This window comes from Crocodylus porosus, unplaced genomic scaffold (assembly GCF_001723895.1).
Source record: "Crocodylus porosus isolate Cpor-Errol unplaced genomic scaffold, CroPor_comp1, whole genome shotgun sequence".
In the NCBI taxonomy this organism is placed as follows: domain Eukaryota; kingdom Metazoa; phylum Chordata; order Crocodylia; family Crocodylidae; genus Crocodylus; species Crocodylus porosus.
Window position 1 is genome coordinate 161,801,698 of NW_017728886.1, and position 18,818 is coordinate 161,820,515.

The window sequence follows — 18,818 nt, forward strand, 5'->3', positions numbered from 1 at the left end:
AAAAAAAACCTACCAGAAGCCAGCAGCATTCATGATGGAAAAATATTCTTTCGTGGCCCCAACTGACAACCAGCAAAATCCCCAGGGCATGGGATCACCAAACTCCTTCTATACAGCAAGAGCAAGCTTTCACCTCAATCTGGGGATCACAAACATGTGACTTCACACCACACACTGTTAAGCCAGAACTCCCTGCCCTATCATAAGAAGAGGTTACCAATCCCTTAATGAGTGTAACAGCCCTTCTTTGAACAAAATCACGTAAGTACATTGGGGTTTTACCAATCCCCTGTAGAATGGTACCAACACCTTGTCTCAGTTGTCTATATCCTGCCTAATCTACTTTAAGATTACATTAGCTTTTTCACAGCTGCATCCCACAGATGGCTCATGGCCACCCTACAATCAATCAATACACTTGGGTCCCCCTCTTCCTCAAATATCTCCCATGCTATGGGCCCCCATCTTATAGCTGAACTCACAACTTGTACTGCTTATGAGAAAATTTTAATTTCTGAAGACTGGGCTATACCTCTGCATTCCTGCAACTCCTCAAAACACTGACACAGAAAAAGACTGCTTGTAAAGAAAGGTTCTGCTTATAATATTATGGCCAGTGTAAGACACACCAGCCAACAACAGTGTTGACCCTTTACTAAAGTATGAGTAGGTTTGGAGGGCCCAGCAGCTTAATTTACCACTTCGGAAGTGAAATCAGTGATGCAAAGTAATATCTTAAACCAAGTATACAAAAATGGCCAATACATTGCAAGTAAGACAGCAAATCCTCCTAATATAGACACACGTTAGACTGGCAAACAAGTGCTTGGCCAATTTAGCTTACATCAGGTAATATAGGTGATATAACCTACTACCAGACAAAGGGATTTCATACTGATAACTGAATTTCAGTTCAGAAATGTTAAGAAAAATTAGCAACCCCAACAAAGGCAAATTTTTAGCCTAGACCCGATCATAGTACTTCTTTACATATTATGTACAAGCCCAGTCTCCTTGCACAGAAGTTGAAAACATGGTAGATAGATCTACAAAAAGCTGATCAGGCAGGACTGCCCTATCCCAAGAAGCAGCTGCATTGGACTTCCTTGTCTTTTCAGAACATGCAAATTTCAAAGACCCCACTGTTTAACCAAGCTAAGTCTCCCTTTTCTTCCCTCAGTGCCTACACTTTTCATAGGAAGAACCCTTAGTCCAGAACCACTCTTGGACTGCACTACCTGGAAAAGGTAAGATGTGGCTATTCAACTCCCTGCTCTGCCACACACAAGCAGCTGCCAAAGGTGTAAAAGTCCAGACAAACAAGCAGGCTTTAACCCAAGCAATACCCCTTTAACAACTATCTTGCTGAGTGACTGTTCAGGGTCTCTCTCTGGCCACTTGAACCTGGATGCTTATACAGCCTCATGACCCCCAACTATGCACTTTTTGCCATAATTATATTTTTAAAGAATTCTTTATATACTCTTTTGTTTTGGAGTGCCGCAGAAGAGACTGAGCCACATGTCATGTTCATAGTTCCAAGCATCACACTGTCTTCGTACCTTAAATCTGAATAGGCTTGTATCTTTTGAACTTTGATGTCCGAATCCAAGACATTCAGTAGCACCGCTAGCTGTCTCACAAGAGTGTCCTTTTGTTGTTCAGTCAGCTGGCCAACTCCAACTTGCAATATAAGCTCCACCAGACCATTTTTTTTAGGGTCTGAAAAACCAAAATATATGCTATCTGTTTGAAGACCTGCAGGTATTTCACTATTGATCCAAAGGACTACTTAGTTATCTAGTAAATTTGCCTCAAAAATGTAGACTTGGTTGCATCTGACAATACCTTGTAAAGCACTATAGAAGGGCAAACACTATAGGCCTCGCAGCAACCTAGTGAAATTATTCTGATTCTTCAAGGAAGAAAACAAGTCACAGAAACTAAATAAACTGCCCACAGAAAACAAAGAAAATTGGTGACAAAGACAAAAATAGAATATTACGATCTATCGAATTCCCACCTCACGCCTTCCCCACAACACCATCCGTCCCCAAAGAGGATTCTATAAAAAACACAAGACTAACAGAAGAATGTTTCCAGGCTTTAAATAATGAAATAAAAAAAGAAATGAAGACTTGTTTAAACAAATAAATATTCCATTTCAGTTCTAAGCACCTGAACGGTAAAATGTGGAGTTTGGACATAAGAATCAGTACGTGTGACTAAAAGGAGAATGACTAAAGAGGTCATCATTTGTCTATTTTCATTATCACAATGGATTAAAATGCAAAAAAAACACAAGCAAACAGTATAAATAGTGGGGGGAAAAAATCAATTAGACTTGTAGAAATCTTTCAGGGTAAACAAAGCTGACATTTGTAATACAAGCAAGGAAACAATTAAAAAACCCCTACGGCCATGATTCTCCACTGCTATTCACTGGGTGCAGCCATTAATATCTGGGTAAAGTGGCTCAATGCTGGTATCACTGGTGTAAAGGCAGGAATATGATAGTGTTTTATATCCAATTTGAGCATCACCCCCACAAGGCTGTGGAGAAATCAGACCAACAAGTTTTAACGTGACAGGATCTTGCTCACACAACCATCAACAGAACATGGAATTTCACACTACTTATAGATGACCTTTTAATTATCATACCAGGCTGCACTTCAATAGTAGCGGTGTCAATATCTGAATCTCCTTTAGCATCAGTCACTTTCAAGTGGAAGATATATGTTCCCTCCACAAGATTGGTTAGTTGCAGTACTGGCTTGTGGTCTGAGCCATGAATCACATCCTGCAAAACATGGGAGAAGATGGTTATACTCCTGGGACTAATTTTACCATAGGCTATGTCAACCTAAGTGGACACTTGTTTTTGCTTTCCCTCCCCTCCTCCCACCTCAGTTTCTGCAAGCACATTACCACCTTTCTGATACTGATGAGCTCAGATCCATACATGCATTCTGGTACCAATGTTGTCATTGTCCATTTGAGGCAGATTATCACTGTGGTCTATGATGCAAAGTCTGTATATCACCTTGCAAGTTCATGTCAAATTTGTCTGCCATCCTTCCACACTATTCATTACCATCTTTGGATTTCAAGAATCTTCTTCTCTTTGGCCATCTGGATTTCAGATTATTTTTCCCTAGATGTATAAGCTTATATTTACCCCAGATAAACTACATTTTACAGTTTCATGACCATATCACCAGCCTTTCTATATAGGGTCCTTTGCATCTCGGTCCTCCTAACTAAATATACTCAGCAAACATGATTAAAGGGCTAGGGTAAAAAAGACATTTCTGATACTAGATCATTGACAGAGTTAAGTAAAAGCCAATGCAACACCTATTCCTAAATTAATTCACTGGACATATATGCCAGCATGGAACATTGAAGTCAGCAGGGTTACATAATAGGCAAGGGAGGGCAAAATTTGACTTCTTTTTAACTGAAGACTTCTAAAATACTTACCCCTGCTGCTGGACTCTGACCATCACGAATCCACAGATATGACATAATCCCTTGGTCATCTGTAGACTTTGAACCATCCAAAGTAACAGAGTTATTGGGAAGCACCAGGATGTGTTTGCCTCCAGCATGTGCATGAGGAGGAATACTGTTTTCTTTAAAAAATAAAAAATAAAAAAATAACTAGGAGGATATTAGCTTTCAAAGCCCATAAAATACAAATGTCACCAGTGCAGCTAAACTCACAGGAATGTAGCCATATTTTGACCAAACAGCTAAATCTGATTTACCAACAATAAAACTGATTACTACCAACCTTGTCTTTACAGAGGTGTGTAGGATAACTGCTCCCAGTCTACTCAGACCAAAATACAGCCATCAGTGCTGCACTTGATCATCTGCAAACTAGGATGCAATGCACACTGAATTTCGCCCCTCCCCCCCATTCTGGTTCTACAGAATATCAGGAAAATGGTATTATAATTCCCCAAGACTCTCTGGGATTGGATTGTGGAGAAGGTGGGAAGGGGGGACACAAAAACATTGTTTCTTTATTACAATACTGCACAAAAATAAGTAAATCTGTTTACTGTGAGGTTTCATTTGAATATGGTACACTGAGAGTCTAAATTTCCTCAGCATCCCTTTCATTCACAGCAGGGTATCACTAACATTCTGAGAGTAGAATAATATCAAAAACAATCCATGCCAAAATTAACAATCTTTTTCAGCATACACACACGCTTGCATGCACAGTTAATTTAAAAGAAACACCACAGTAAGTAAATAAACATACTGCTGTAATACAAGGAAGAATACATATTTATTAAAATAGTAGTCTTATCCTGTAGGTTTTCCTGAGTTTACTTTTGGAATGTAAACAATCAAATTAAGTAGCAAGTCACATTATATCTCAGATGTGCCTCAATTTACCTTCCTTAACAGTAACAGAGAGTGTAGCTGTGCTGCTTAATCCCTGATGGTCTTTCACTGTCAGCCGGAAGTGATAGGTACCAATCTGTAGTCCAGTCACTGTCGCCACTGCTTTGTCAGTGTCTTCCATTTGCAGAGTACTTGGCCCACTGAAACACCATAGCCAGAAAACAATCTTGACTATAGGCCATATTCTATCCTCAGTGTTACTCAGTTATCCTTTCTATTTGCTTGCATAAGATACTTATAAAACATAGGATCTAAGCACTGCCTGTAAAGGTATTACACCAAGCATGAATCTGATCCACAGAATTAGTGGTTTTACAGGGAGTTAAACCAAGGAATGTGGAAGAATCCAAGGTCATACATCAAAGTCGGTAAGACAGCAGAAAGTACTATCCACTTCTCTGCTCTAACATTTCAACAGCACTTATGAACACCTATGCTATAGTCAGAAAAGTGTTGTGCAATAACCTAATATGCTGAGAACCAGCAACAAAGTGCCCACTGGGCACATCTACATGTGCAATAAGCACAACTAAGTTTAATGCACATTAAGTGATTTTTGGCAGGTATCTACATATGCAGGGACTTGGGACTAAAGTTAATATACTTGGAGCTGAAGTTAGTCCCAAGTCCCTTCAGCCCTGCCATGTGCCCCTGCAGCCACCAGCAGGAGCTCCAGCCACATGGCTGCCAGCACTTGGCAGCCATGTTGAAACCAGACCCAGCTGCCAGCACTTGGCAGCCATCTTGGAAGCTCTGATCCCTAGCCAGCCCCTTCCTTACCTAGGAGCCATGAGCCCAGTGCAGAGGCAACATGCACCAGCTACCTCCCTGCCTACTCTGCCTCCCCATGCCAGGGCTGCTCCTGGCCCTGCCCATGGTGCCAAGTGCCCTGCTGCTCCAGCCTGGCCCCTGCCAGAGATGAATAGTGCCCCTGTGCTGCTACTGGCCATGGTGCAGGGGTCAGTGGTGGGGCTGGGCCCAGGCAGATGGCAACAGGTCTAAGCTAGGGAGTGGGCCAGGGGGTCTGGTGGGCAGGAGGCACCCTAGAACCTCCTCCCAGGGCCAGGCAGGGGCCTGCAGTGGGCCAGCAGGCCCTGTGAAGCCATGGGCAGGGGCTGGGCAGCAAGGGACATGTACATGGCTGTCAGGGCCAAGACAGTTTCCATGGCCTGGTGGTTGGCATCCCCCTGCTGATGGAGCTGCTCCAGGCACTCCCGCTCCAGGGCCCCCATGTGAACCCAATGGTTCCACTGTACCCAGTCCCACGCCTCCACCTGGGTGGCATCCTCCACCCACCAGGCCTGCTCCCGTGCCTCTACCACCACCAGCAGCAGCCACTGGAGCAGCAGGGTTCAGTCCCGGTGCACTGCTGATGCATCCAAACTGCTCCAGCAGCAGGAGGTGGTGACCATAAAGCAGCAACCCCACTGGGGCTGGTGGGATCTCCCCTGCATCCAGATGTTGGCCTTGCAGAGGCAAGAGACAGAAGCCTTTTGTGAGTGTTTGCAACATTTCAGAGATAAGATGCTCTGCATCAGGGGCTGTGCACTGTCCAGCCTCAGATTGGGGGTCAGCTGTACACAGGTGTCCTGGAACCATGGTAAGTTGGCCAGGCAGGCCTGGGCCCTTGAGGAAGCCAGCTGAGCCCACCCTTGCAGCTGGCTTGCTGTGACCAGGGAGCCAGCAAACAGGGACTGCAAACTGGGGAAGCAGTTTGCAGGCAGTTCACAGGCCAGTTCCAAGGTAGTTACATAGCCTATTATCATACAGTGGTGGGAATCCATCATACCTCATGGCTTTCTGCCTCAGCCCCAGCTGGTGTTCCCTTCCCTTGCACCACTGAGGCCTCCACCCAGATGGAACCCATGTTTTAGTCCTCCACCCAGATGGAGCCCCTGGCACTGGGCTGCAGGGGCTGCCTGGCACCGCTGCCAGAAACTGGGAATGGGAGCAAGCTCACCCCCACCTGTGGTGTATGCTTCTTAGTGAGGTCCCCGGAGTCCCAGGTGACTAAGCTCCAGGCCCAGGTAGGCAGACTTCATGCCATCAGGGCCCACAAGCAGGAGATTGATGACTACTACAATCAGGCTCTTCTCCTGAAGAATGAAGACGAGAAGATAGAGGAGAAGGTGGCCAACAAGAAGGCTAGCCGAAAAGACCCATCCGGAGCTACCTGGACGATGGCTGTCTCAGGCTCCAGGACACGCAGAGCTAGGGCTGTCCCTCCCCTGGCACTGCACAACAGGTATGCTCCCTTCACCATGCATGAGGAGGCTCCGATGGAGGCACTGGAGAAGGAGATGGGTAGTCAGTGAACTGCCACCCCCAAGAGGAGACAGAGTGGTGGTGATGGGTAACTCCCTCCTGCAGGACAGCAAGGGAACATCTGCCATCTACACCCCCTAGCTCATGAGGTCTGCCGCCTCCATGGGACCATTGTGGAGAGGATCCCTGGGCTCATCCGGCCCTCTGACCCCATGCTCCTCATCCACATGGGCACAAATGACACAGCCAGGAGTAATCCGGACTGGGTCATGAGTGACTACAGGGCTCTGGGGGATGGGCTCAAAGGGTTGGGGGCACAGGTAGTCTTTTCTTCTGTGCTCCTGGTTTCAGGCCACAGACCTAGGATCAAAAAAGTGAACTGATGATTGGAAGCGGTGCTACCAAGAGGGCTTCAGTTTCTTTGATCACAGAGCATACTTCAGGGAGAGAGGAATCCTGGGATAAGACAGTATCCACCTCACATGGAGGCATAAATCCTAGTTCTCAGCCAGGATGGTCAATCTTCTAGATAGGGCTCTAAACTAAGATCACCAAGGGACAGAGAAACACTGACTGCAGCATGCCCAGGGACCAGCACACAAGAAAGCTCCAAAGTTGGGGACACTAGGAGATCCACACTTTCAAGAGCTGAGGGAATAGTTCTACCTCAATGTGACAAGAAATCAAGGGTCTCAAATGGAGGACTTAGGTGCCCATACGCTAATGCCAGGAGCATGGGAAACAAGCTGGAGCTAGCCCTCCTACTCTCCTGTGGGCATTGTGATCTAGTAGGGATTACATGGTGGGGATCCTCACATAATTGGAACACAGCCATAAAGGGCTACACCCTGCACAGAAGGGACCAAGTAGGGAAGAAAGGTGGAGGTCTAGCTCTCTATGTGAATGAGCAGTACACTTCCTCGGAGGCCGACATCACCTCCAAAGAAGAGCAGCTCGAAACCCTCTGCGTCAAACTACTGGAGGCTGCGATGAGAGAGACCTAACTGTAGGTGTATATTACAGACCACCAAACTAGGGGGAGAATCTTGATCTGGAGTTCTCTCAAGAACTGGCAAAGGCCGTGTGCACATGGGACATGGTCGTCATGGGTGACTTCAGTTACCCAGGCATCTCTTGGAAGGAACATTTGGTTAAGTCAGATCGGTCGCATTGCTTCCTGACTTGTATTGAAGAACTCTACCTGACTCAGGAAGTGCACAGGCCAACCAAAGGTAACGCTTTCCTAGACTTGGTCTTGGCCAAAGGAGATGATATGGTGAACAACTTCAAGGGTAGCCTGTGTGACGAAAACCATGAAACCATCACATTCACCGTCCATCACAAGGCAGGCAAATCAGCTAGCAGGGATGAAGTTTTGGATTTCAAAAATGCAGATTTCAACAAGCTCAGGGTAACAGTAGAGGAAGCACTGTGGGACCAAGGACTGAAGGCAAAAGGAGTGCATGAAGAGTGATTGTTCCTCACAGACACAATCCTCAAAGCACAAAAGTAGTACATTCCCATGAAGAGGAAAGATAGCAGAAAGGCTGGTGAGTCCTCTTAGCTTAATAGGGAAATCATGGTTAATCTTGAAAAAGAAGAAAGAGGCATACAAACAATGGAAGCTTGGGACAGTCCCCAAGGAGGACTATACAACCAGATTAGAAAGGCTAAGGCATGACAGAATTTAAACTAGTGACAGAAATCAAGCACAATAAGAAGTCCTTCTTTAGGTATGTAGGGAACAGGAGGAAAACAAATGGAAGCATGGAGCCATTGCTTAACAACTCAGGACAGCTGGTTACCAACATTCAGAAGAAAACTGAACTCCTGAATGACTACTTTGCTTCAGTATTTCACCAGACTAAGTGGAAAATCATACTAGATAAGGTTCAGAATGGGCATGGTGGGAATGTTTCTTTTGTTGACATTGAGCTGATACATGATCAGTTAGACAAGTTAGACATTTATAAGTCAGCAGGACCAGATGAACTTAGATGCAGGAGTAGAGGTAGATGTTGTTTTCTTGGATTTTAGCAAGGCCTTCAATATGGTATCTCATCCCATTAAGAGGCTGTGATGTAGATATTTACACGGTCCAGTGGATGGCAAATTGGCTTAGCGGTCACACCCAGAGAGCAGTAGTAGATGGGTCAGTATTGAACTGGAAGGATGTGGGTAGCGAGGTCCCAGTGTTCAGTCCTTGGACCTGTACTCTTCAATATCTTCATCAGTGACGTGGACGTGGGTGTGAAGTGTACTCTGTCCAAGTTTGTGGACGATACTGAATTGTGGGGTGAAGTACACACTCCGGAGGGTAGGAAACAATTGCAGGCAGACCTGGACAGGTTAGAAAAGTGGACAGTACACAATAGGATGCAGTACAACAAGGACAAGTGCAGAGTGCTGCACCTAGGGCACAAAAATATCCAGCACACCTACTGGCTGGGATGTGACCCTCTCAGCAGCACAGAAGCGGAAAGGGATCTCAAAGTCATAGTGGACTCCAAGATGAACATGAGTCATCAGTGTGACGAAATCATCAGCAAAGCTAACCGCACTTTATCATGCATCAGCAGATGCATGGCAAATAGGACCAAGGAAGTGATACTTCCCCTCCATGTGGCATTAGTCAGACCACAGTTGGAGTATTGCATCCAGTTTTGGGTGCCATACTTCAAGAAGGATGTTGATAGACTCAAGAAGATCCAAAGGAGAGCCACTCATATGGTCAGGGGCTTACAGGACAAGCCCTATGAGGAGAGACTGAGGGACCTGGACATCTTCAGCCTCCGCAAGAGAAGGCTGAGAGGTGATCTTGTGGCTGCCTACAAATTCATTAGAGAGATGCAGCAAGGGATTGAAGATGCTCCGTTCACCAGGGTGCCTCTTGGGGTAACAAGAAAGAACGGTCACAAACTGACAGAGCAGATTTAGGTTAGATATCAGGAAAAACTTCTTCGCAGTAAGGGTGGCCAAAATTCGGAATGGGCTTCCAAGGGAGGTGGTGCTCTCCCCTACCTTGGGGGTCTTTAAGAGAAGGCTGGATAAGCATCTGGCTGGGGTCATCTGACCCCAGCACTCTTTCCTGCCTAGGCAGGGGGGTCGACCTCGATGATCTGTTGAGGTCCCTTCCAACCCTAGCATCTATGAATCTATGAAAACTTCATCCAAGAGTGCTGAAGAAGCTGGCTGAAGTCATCATAGGACCTCTGGCAAAACTCTTCCAAAACTCATGGCACTTGGGGGAGGGTCCCTGAAGACTGGAAGAGACCAACATTGTGCCCATCTTCAAGAAGGGGAGGAAGGAAGACCCAGGCACCTATAGGCCAATTAGCTTAACTTCTATCCCAGGGAAAAGTCTGGAAGAATTCATCAAGGAGTCTATGTGCAATATGCTTGTAGAAGGTTGGATTGTGAATGACAGCCAGCATGGCTTTGTTGCAGGCAGGTCTTGTCTTACCAAACTCATCTCCTATGACCAGGTAACTCACCACCTGGATAAGAGAGGAAGTTGACACTGTATACCTGGACTTCTAAAAGGCCTTTGATCTGGTACCCCACGATGTTCTCATGGGAAAAATGGATTGTGGGCTTAACTGCTCAACAGTTAGGTGGGTAGGAAGCTGGCTGTGGGGTAGGACCCAGAGAGTTCTAATGAACGGATCTCTTTTGTCCTGGCAAAAAGTAGCCAGTGATGTCCCTCAGGGGTCTGTGCTTGGTCTGGTGCTTTTCAACATCTTTATCAATGATTTAGATGTGTGGGTGAAGAGCTCACTGGCCAAATCCATAGACAACACCAAGTTATGGGGGAGCGTGGTCACACTTGTGGATAGGCTGCAGATACAGGCAGACCTAGACACACTGGCATGTTGGGTGGATCAGAACCAGATGAAGTTCAACACTGAGAAGTGTAAAGTGTTCCATCTGGGGGTCAACAATCCCCAACTTACTTACAGGCTCAGTGACGCCAAACTGACTAGCACCACGACTGAAAGGGACCTAGGAGTAACAACAGATCATAGTATGAACATGAGCCATCAGTGCAATGCTGTAGCCAGTAGGCCAAACAAAATTCTAGCATGCGTCAACTGATGCATCGCCAGCAAAACCAAGGAAGTAATTCTTCCGCTTTACTCAGCATTGGTGAGACCGCTGCTGGAGTACTGCATCCAGTTCTGGATGCCACAGTTCAACAAAGACATGGAAAAGCTTGACAGAGTCCAGAGAAGAGCCACCTGTATGATCACAGACTTGCAAGGAAAGCCATACAAGGAAAAGCTGAGGGACTTGCGTCTCTTCAGCCTAAAAGAGAGAATACTGAGAGGAGACTTTGCAGCAGCTTACCACTATATATCAGGGGAATACATCAAGGGCTCAGTAAACAACTGTTCACCAGGGCACCCTTGGGGAAAACCAGGAGTAATAGCTACAAACTCCTGGAAGACCATTTCAGACTTAACACTAGGAAAATTTTCTTTACAGTTACTGTCCGGACTATGGAATAAACTCCCTCCAGAGGTGGTGCAATCACCTACCCTGGAAATCTTCAAGAGCAGACTGGACGGTCAGTTTGCTGGGGTCACCTCAGCGTCTGGGGCTGCTCCAAGTGTAAGGCAGCTACTGGGCAACGCTCCCCAAGCTGCCAGTGAATGCAGCAGCCATGGAGAAGAATGGGGCGGGGTGCTAAAGGCCCAAGATCCCCATCTCTGGTGATGCGTCACCAAAGGCATCAGGGAGAGGCAAGGGCTCAGCCAGACTGCCTGTGCTGGTGGCACTTGCAGGGTGAGGCCTGTCTTCTGAGGCACCCAAATGTGAGTCAACTGCTGCATAAATGGCACCAACTTTAGAGCATGACTGGACTGATGATTGAAGTCAACCATGGCCATCCACTCTGCCTGCAAGACCTTGACCTTTATGCAGCACTGCCACGTCGACTGAGTGCCCTCGCTCCCGCATCCCACCAAATGGGGCCTCATAAAATGTAAGCATTCAAGTGCCTGCCCCATGCACACTGCCTCTGCACTTGCGCATAGCCCCAGAGCACCAAGGTCATCCACCTCCTCCCAGGTCCAGTTGGGAGCCTTGACAGTTAGCACAGGTGTGCACATGCAGGCAGGGCTGAGGTGACATGGTTGTACAGCGCCAGTTCTCTGGACCCCTGTGTGGCTGTCCCTGTATAGCTGGCCCTGGACAGCTGCCAGCAGTGCTCAGCACAGGGCCACAGCCAGGGACTGGGAGCTGCATGGCAGAGGCACTTTATCACAGGATCTGCAAGCACAGGAGACAGCTGGGACTGAGCAGCAACAGGGAGTAGATGCTGGTCCTGCTGCCAGAGACAGCCAGGCAGCAGCCCTGGGGGCATCTCAGGGCTGCGCAAGGGGTGCAGCAAGCTGCAGCCCTTTGTAACATTCCCCTGTGGCCAAGCAGCAGCTCCGGAGCGGGACAGACCAGGCAGAGGCAGCAGGACATGGGTCCTGCTGGACTCCTGCACAAAACAGCAGCCCTGGGGGAGGGAGGAGAGACAGCCAACCAGGAGCCCTGGGACTGGACTCAGGCCAGCTCCCTAGTGGCTGGGCAGAGCCAGCACTAAAGTTAGTACCAGGTAGCATCTACATGTGTGTCAATGCACTTTAACTAATCATGCCTAAATTTGCACCTGCATTTTTAGGTGTCATATTTAGATGTGATTAACCCAAATTCAACATTTTTAATGTGCATTATGAGCATGCACGTGTAGACATGCACACTTAATGCACATTAAATTCAGCTAATACATATTAGCGTATCTCATGTAGACGTGCCCACTGAGTCATAAGAGTGAAAGCTGCAAGGGTTAGTATCTGGTCCTTTTTATGAAGAAACTACTTGTTTTGTATGTACTTGTTTCACTGAGAAGTCTAGTTCTAGGAGCTGACAAGGAAGCTGTATATTACCATATTTATCTGAATCAAAGATGACTTCAAACTTAAGATGACCCCCCAATAATTAGATTCTAGACACATAAAATTATAAATTTGTTATGATTATCCATGTCTAGAATCTAATTATTGGGGGATCATCTTAAATTTGTCCCTTTCATTACTGTGGTGGGGAAAGTAGCGGCAGAGCAGCAGACTATAGGGAGGCGAGTTGCTGGGAGTGAAGAAGGTCAGTGTTCTGACCTCCAACCCTTGCCCTACCTGCCTCTCCCAGCCTGTGCCTGTCTCGACCACCTCACCACCTGCCCCCATCACTTGCACCCCCACCTGCCCACACTTTCCACTGCTGTCCTCAGCTGATCTAGGCAAAGGAAAGCCCCAGAGATTCTCCTGACCTGCCCCTGCCCTGCCCAATCCTGCTGGGAACAGTTGTACAGGGAAGCCGTCTTTACTGGGGACAGCAGTGGCAGTGAGCACTTCCTTCCTTCCAGCATTTTCTCCCAAACAGCAGGGGAAACTGGGAATTGGGGGAAGCCAGGAAGGGAGAAGGCACTGAAAGAAGGAACCTGTGTGCTGCTGCCCCTAGTCAACTTGGGATTCCTGCAAAGCTTCTAGCTGCAGCACATGGCAGGAGCAAGCCAGGAGCAGTTCTGGGGCTTCCCTAAGCCAGACAGACTTTTTCCCCACAGCTTCTTGCTGGAGTTGTCCCATATTTGATTCTAAGACAAGGCTGTGTTTTCCCTGTGTTGAATGGGGCCCGGGGTGGGGAGAGAACATATCCTGGAATTTAGGAGATACACTAGCTGTGTTAGCTTTTCAATGGGAGACTTGTGAGTTTTATCACAGGACCTGCAAGCACAGGAGACAGCTGGGAGTGAGCAGCAACAGGGAGTAGATGCTGGTCCTGCTGCCAGAGACAGCCAGGCAGCAGCCCTGGGGGCATCTCAGGGCTGCGCAAGGGGTGCAGCAAGCTGCAGCCCTTTGTAACATCCTCTGTGGCCAAGCAGCAGCTCTGGAGCGGGACAAACCAGGCAGAGGCAGCAGGACATGGGTCATTTTGCCATTTTCTTACAATCCTTCCTTATGGTAATTTGCTTTTACATGACTCATTACAAGATGTGGCTGAAATCTCACAGGCTTTCAAAGCTGAATCTAAAAATTCCTATGGACCACAACAGACCCACTGAAAAATCAGGCTTAATAGAATGGCTCATGGATACAACAGTACAGTATGGCATCCAGGAAATCCAACACTTTCATTCTCAAATTTCACTTGGATGGGAAGGGGAAACTTACTATCAGAACCATGTGGCCATGTACAAAAAGCAATGTTCTACAGGTGCATGAAATTACTCAGATTTGTAATTACTCAGAAAGGCCTCCAGTCACCATTGTGGGTGGATTAACTTGCTTTATTTAAATACTTTTCACACACCCCACTCTGTTTGCATCACAGTCATAAACGACGTCCATGCCATTCTCCACCAGAGGAGCAGGAATGCTAAAACGATTCTCATTCTTGCATTGTCCTTACATTTAAAGCTGCAAGAACAACAAATAAGCAATTGTTCTAATCCCATTTTCACTGACTGCCTTCTCCACATACCTAATATTTTCCCAGTGATAGAAGATAATGCCTTGGTCATCACTGCTTTTGCTTCCATCCAATGTAGTGCCTTCTACCGGAAATGTCAATTCCTTATCTGGACCAACTACAGCTATTGGAGGACTATTATTTTCTGCAAAAACAACATTTAATACATTGTATTTTTTTCTTCAGCAATCAGTAATGAGGATTACCAGTCACTGGGACACTTTTTAATGAAAAACAGAATTTTTAATGAAAACAGAACTTAATTACCAGCTGCTCATAGTTCTTCAAATGATGCTGAAAGCATGAATCACCAAGCAGAATGTGGGGCATCAGGATGGGAATAGGTACTTCTGCAGAAACAGGCAAACAAGCCAGGTTCTCTTGCACTAATATAGATGGATACATAGAGTGGGGTGTACAGCAGTGATTCTGGGGTGCTGCAAGATCCTTTTAAGGCTGCCACACAATGCTACAGAATATTAGCACCTACATTTGATTCACAAGATAAACCCAGGAGGCATGTTCCCACAAGCATGCGTGTGTGGTTTGCAGTGCCTCAAAGCTGTTTGAGGTGCCACAAACTACATGTGGCACATGTGCACCCTTGTGCCCCACTGCTAACTTGCAGCACAGTGGGGGGGTTTTTTTAAAAAAAAAACAACAACAAACACTGGAGACCTTGGTGTCAAAAAAAACAAAACAAAACACAAAAAACACCACGCTGCTCAAAAAAAAAAAAAAAAGTAGCATGGCACACATGGCAGCAGCATGTGTCACTAGAAACTAGAACCTGGCTGGCCAGAGCCACAGTTTTGGCTGCCAACCAGGCTCCAAGTGGCTGGCTCAGTGCCCATGCTGCCCTCAGGTAAGGCTGCTGGGGCCAGCATGAGTATGTGGTGCTGCTATTTGTCCCATAGGAAATACATGCCCCTGCACATGTGTGCTCACGGGGATGCACCCAGAGATTTCAAATAAGGATCTAGTGCATCAAAAACCATTCTGTTCGGTCATGGTCTTCCTGAGTTCTTTGCAACAGAAGAATTGCTCTATTATTTTTCCATAGTCAAGAAATGTGTAAAAACTAAGAGCTGGCATATTATGAGAGGTGCCTTTAGTCTAAATAAGGTGAGAATCACTGATGCAGGGAGATCTGTCTCACATAAGTTTATTTTTCACCATTGTGTTTCACAGCACAGTCACACTTCCAAGAGTTTTTGCAGCACACAGACTGGTCATTTAAAACTGTTCTGCCACACAAATGTTGGTTTTTTGTTTTGTTTTTTCTAACTTCAGTGTATTCCATTGACTTCCACCAGGATGAATGTGCCTTTTGTCTTAAAAGGAGGAACCTTGACTCAGATCCTTAACTAGTGTCAACTGGTATAACTCCACTGAAGTCAATGGAGTTGTGTCAATTTAAATACAGCTGAAGATTTAGTAAGGCAACATCTTCTCTATTATTCTACTTTCTCTATCCTTGTTCTGACAGCAAGGTCAAGGTCATTGTGTAACCATTTTCCAGAATTCTAATTTGCCCTTGGACCAGGTTTACTTAGCATAATATTTATAATGCCACACTGTCACCACCTTCAAAGGCATAGAGACTGGCTGTGTTTGTCATTTGTGTTCTTTATTTCTATAGTACACATCCAGAATTAAGCTTCATTGCACAATGCAAAGTATGGCATAGGACCATGCACTCAGGGACAAAGGAAAGAAAGCTTACCCTATTTACCTTGCTGGACACAGCACTGCCAGTATTAATAGAAGTTTTTTCATGTGGACAGAGCACAATGCTACCAAGAGAATCAAAAAACAGAAAATACACTATGCAAAGGCAATCAGCCTGAAAATCTGAGATCTAGTGTAGTTGGGATGCCCTTTCATCTTCAGAAAGTTTGAAAAGCAAAGGTCTTTGAAAACTAATAATGCAATTTATTTACCTGTTTGGCAAGCTTAGGCTGTGGTCCTAGAATACAAATTACTAAAGAATCCTGGAAGATGAATGAATGGCAGAGCAAGAAGAAACTGAAGTTTATTAAGTCCCAATTTATGTGCTAGATTATATCAATATGCAGGCCATGCAGGAACTTGAGCACAGCATAGCTTATAATGCAAGTTACAATAGATCTTCACAAAAGCTGGTTAGTAGAAGCATTCACCACATAGATCTGTGTTTCATTTTGTAATTCCCCTTTAAAGAAAAAGCCCTTGATATGGCAACTGCTGGGTGCTCTGCCTGCCAACCAGAGGATTCAAGGGCAAGACATTCAAGAGCTGCTGTAATTATCCTAATTTCAGTTTATCACTGAGGAAGTCGGACCTTTTACAGGCTACTTACCAGGCTGTACAATCACTGTGACCTCAGCAGTGGACCGTTGTTTAACCGAGTCTGTAACTGTCAGCTGAAATGTATAATCTCCTTCCTGCATTGCAGATAACTGAAGGAATGGAGTTCGCACTCCCTACACAGTAAGAGGGGGGAAGAAGGGTAAGAAAGAGAATGCTAGGAGATGAAGCTAGGTTACAAACACATACAAGATGGGCTGCATACCACAACTTGGCAGAGTAACCAATTTACAGTTTAAATTCAAAGATACTATCTTAGCAAATGGCTCATGTTGGTTTAAAGGAAAAGAATACATTTAAAACCCAATGCCCAGGCACATTTAGTATACAGCTCTCTACCTCTCTTATACTAAGAGTCAACAATATTTCACCTGCAATCAGTAAATCTTCATTTTTTATTTTAGTATAATTGCTGCATTATGTTGAACAACAATGACCCATAATGTCTTGTGAAGCAAGAAATGTTTACATTCGTTACTAACAGATGAAATTATGATCCGCTTTACTAAAACTTGTAAACACTTCCTTGCAGATGAGTCTTTTTAAACACTGAAAGTTTATTTCAATGTTATACTCGTGTAAAAAGAACAATTTTTATGAATTAAAATGTCATTAAATACAAAGATAGACCAGACTGTACTTGCTTCTCACAAATGTGTATGGGATTTATATTCTTATATAAGAATAACAACATTCTACTGTTAATTATGCATTATCTCCTACCAAAAATCTCAAAAAAGAAAACTTTTAAAATATACATAAAGACCAAAATCCTGGTCCTACTCATGTTCATAGATGGTTTGTTATTGACTGCAGAGGGATCATGATTTAATCCTAGAAGAAAATGTTCTTCAAATGTTCTACTAAAGCTCATTCCACACATTTATAGAATTACTTGATATTTAAATGTAAATGTGTAAGAGGGCACATTACTGCTTACTTATGGGTCGTCATGTTAACAAGTTGTCGTCATAATACCTATTGATTGTGTTACACCATAATGTCCTTCTATGTCTTTAAATAAACGTTAATGAAAACTATAAATATAACTTATATTATTAATTATTCACCAGAGCTAACTTTTAATTCAAGCAACTGCCATTGGTCAAAACTGCAGTCCTGATATCCTCAGCTTTATAGCAATAAAAATTATTCCCCAGTCTCAAAAATAATCTGTAAAATGCCTTCGCATTTCAGTATTCAATACGTGATTAACCCTTTGGGCATCTTAGATCAGTGACCCATTCATGCAAGGGAGTTGCTTTGGACTGAAGTAACACTCTGAGCTAAAGCTGAAGTGTGTAAAGAAAAAAGGAGAACAAGTATAGGAATACATTGTATTGATATAAGCGTAAGAGAGTCAACTGTACTAGCAGATTGCACTAATGTAACTATAGTGCCTTAGAAACCACTATAGACATAATTATGCAAAAATTGTCTGTAGGAAATCCCTAAAACATCCACCTTTAACATACAAGTTCCCTCTGGAGCCTACTAAAATGGGTTCTGTGGTTCAGGTGACCAGGGATTAACTATGGGCCCTGCAGAGAACCAAGAATAATGGATAGGTTATACAAAATCAGGTTCTTAACTTTGAAGAAAAAAAGAGACAGACAACCATCGCAAAAAAAAAAGCAAACTGGCCTAACTTTAACATAACAAAAATGTTACTGAATATGAAAGACATTAGAGTAAAGCCTCACAGAAGCTGGTAGGTATGATGCCCACCTTTCATTCAAAATAAATAGAAGAAGCACTATTGTTCCTTTCTGAAAGAAAGGTATAACCGCCAATGTAAAGGAAACATAAGGTATGTGGTTGAGAGGTTTTGTCCAGTATAAATGCAAGGGGCTGGACATTTTTTGCTAGTGCTGTATATACACGTGGCAGACGGAGACTGCAAGAGAAATACTAATAACATGGAGCTGAGGGACAGGAAGAAGAGAGCTTTTTTGGATAGACTGCTGCCAGGAAAAAGGCTTGCAACAGAAAGCAGGGAAAGTCCACTTGTTGGATTCCTTCTGTGCTCAAGGAAGCAGGACTCTGTCCATTCCTTGTGAGCAAACAAGATCTTAAAAAATAAACACACAAACTCCTGACTCCATCCTCAGTTTCTCTTCCTAGCACAGGCAACAAGACACTGAACACTGGCTAAATGCTGAGGTCAAAAGGAATAAGACTGGTACCTACTTTTGTGACTCCAGTTTCCAGGGACAGAAATTGTAAACTAGTCTTCCTGTTGAACTCAGTAGAAAATCACATCA

The 18,818-nt window shown here is 44.8% G+C and overlaps 1 protein-coding gene across 5 annotated transcripts in view; it reads right to left on the reverse strand.

Annotated features, from left to right (window-relative positions):
* KIAA0319 (KIAA0319 ortholog) overlaps window positions 1–18,818 on the reverse strand; it is a 105,306-nt gene that overhangs the window by 16,187 nt on the left and 70,301 nt on the right. For 4 of the 5 annotated variants that reach the window (XM_019544320.1, XM_019544311.1, XM_019544329.1 and 1 more), the window contains 6 exons: window positions 16,547–16,670; window positions 14,218–14,350; window positions 4,417–4,565; window positions 3,487–3,638; window positions 2,665–2,803; window positions 1,563–1,722 (listed from right to left, as the gene is read on the reverse strand). In XM_019544320.1, coding sequence (XP_019399865.1) covers window positions 1,563–1,722; window positions 2,665–2,803; window positions 3,487–3,638; window positions 4,417–4,565; window positions 14,218–14,350; window positions 16,547–16,670 — 857 coding nt within the window. Of the gene's footprint in view, window positions 1–13; window positions 140–1,562; window positions 1,723–2,664; window positions 2,804–3,486; window positions 3,639–4,416; window positions 4,566–14,217; window positions 14,351–16,546; window positions 16,671–18,818 lie in introns of all 5 variants that reach the window. The other variant, XR_002102819.1, reaches the window with a different exon arrangement.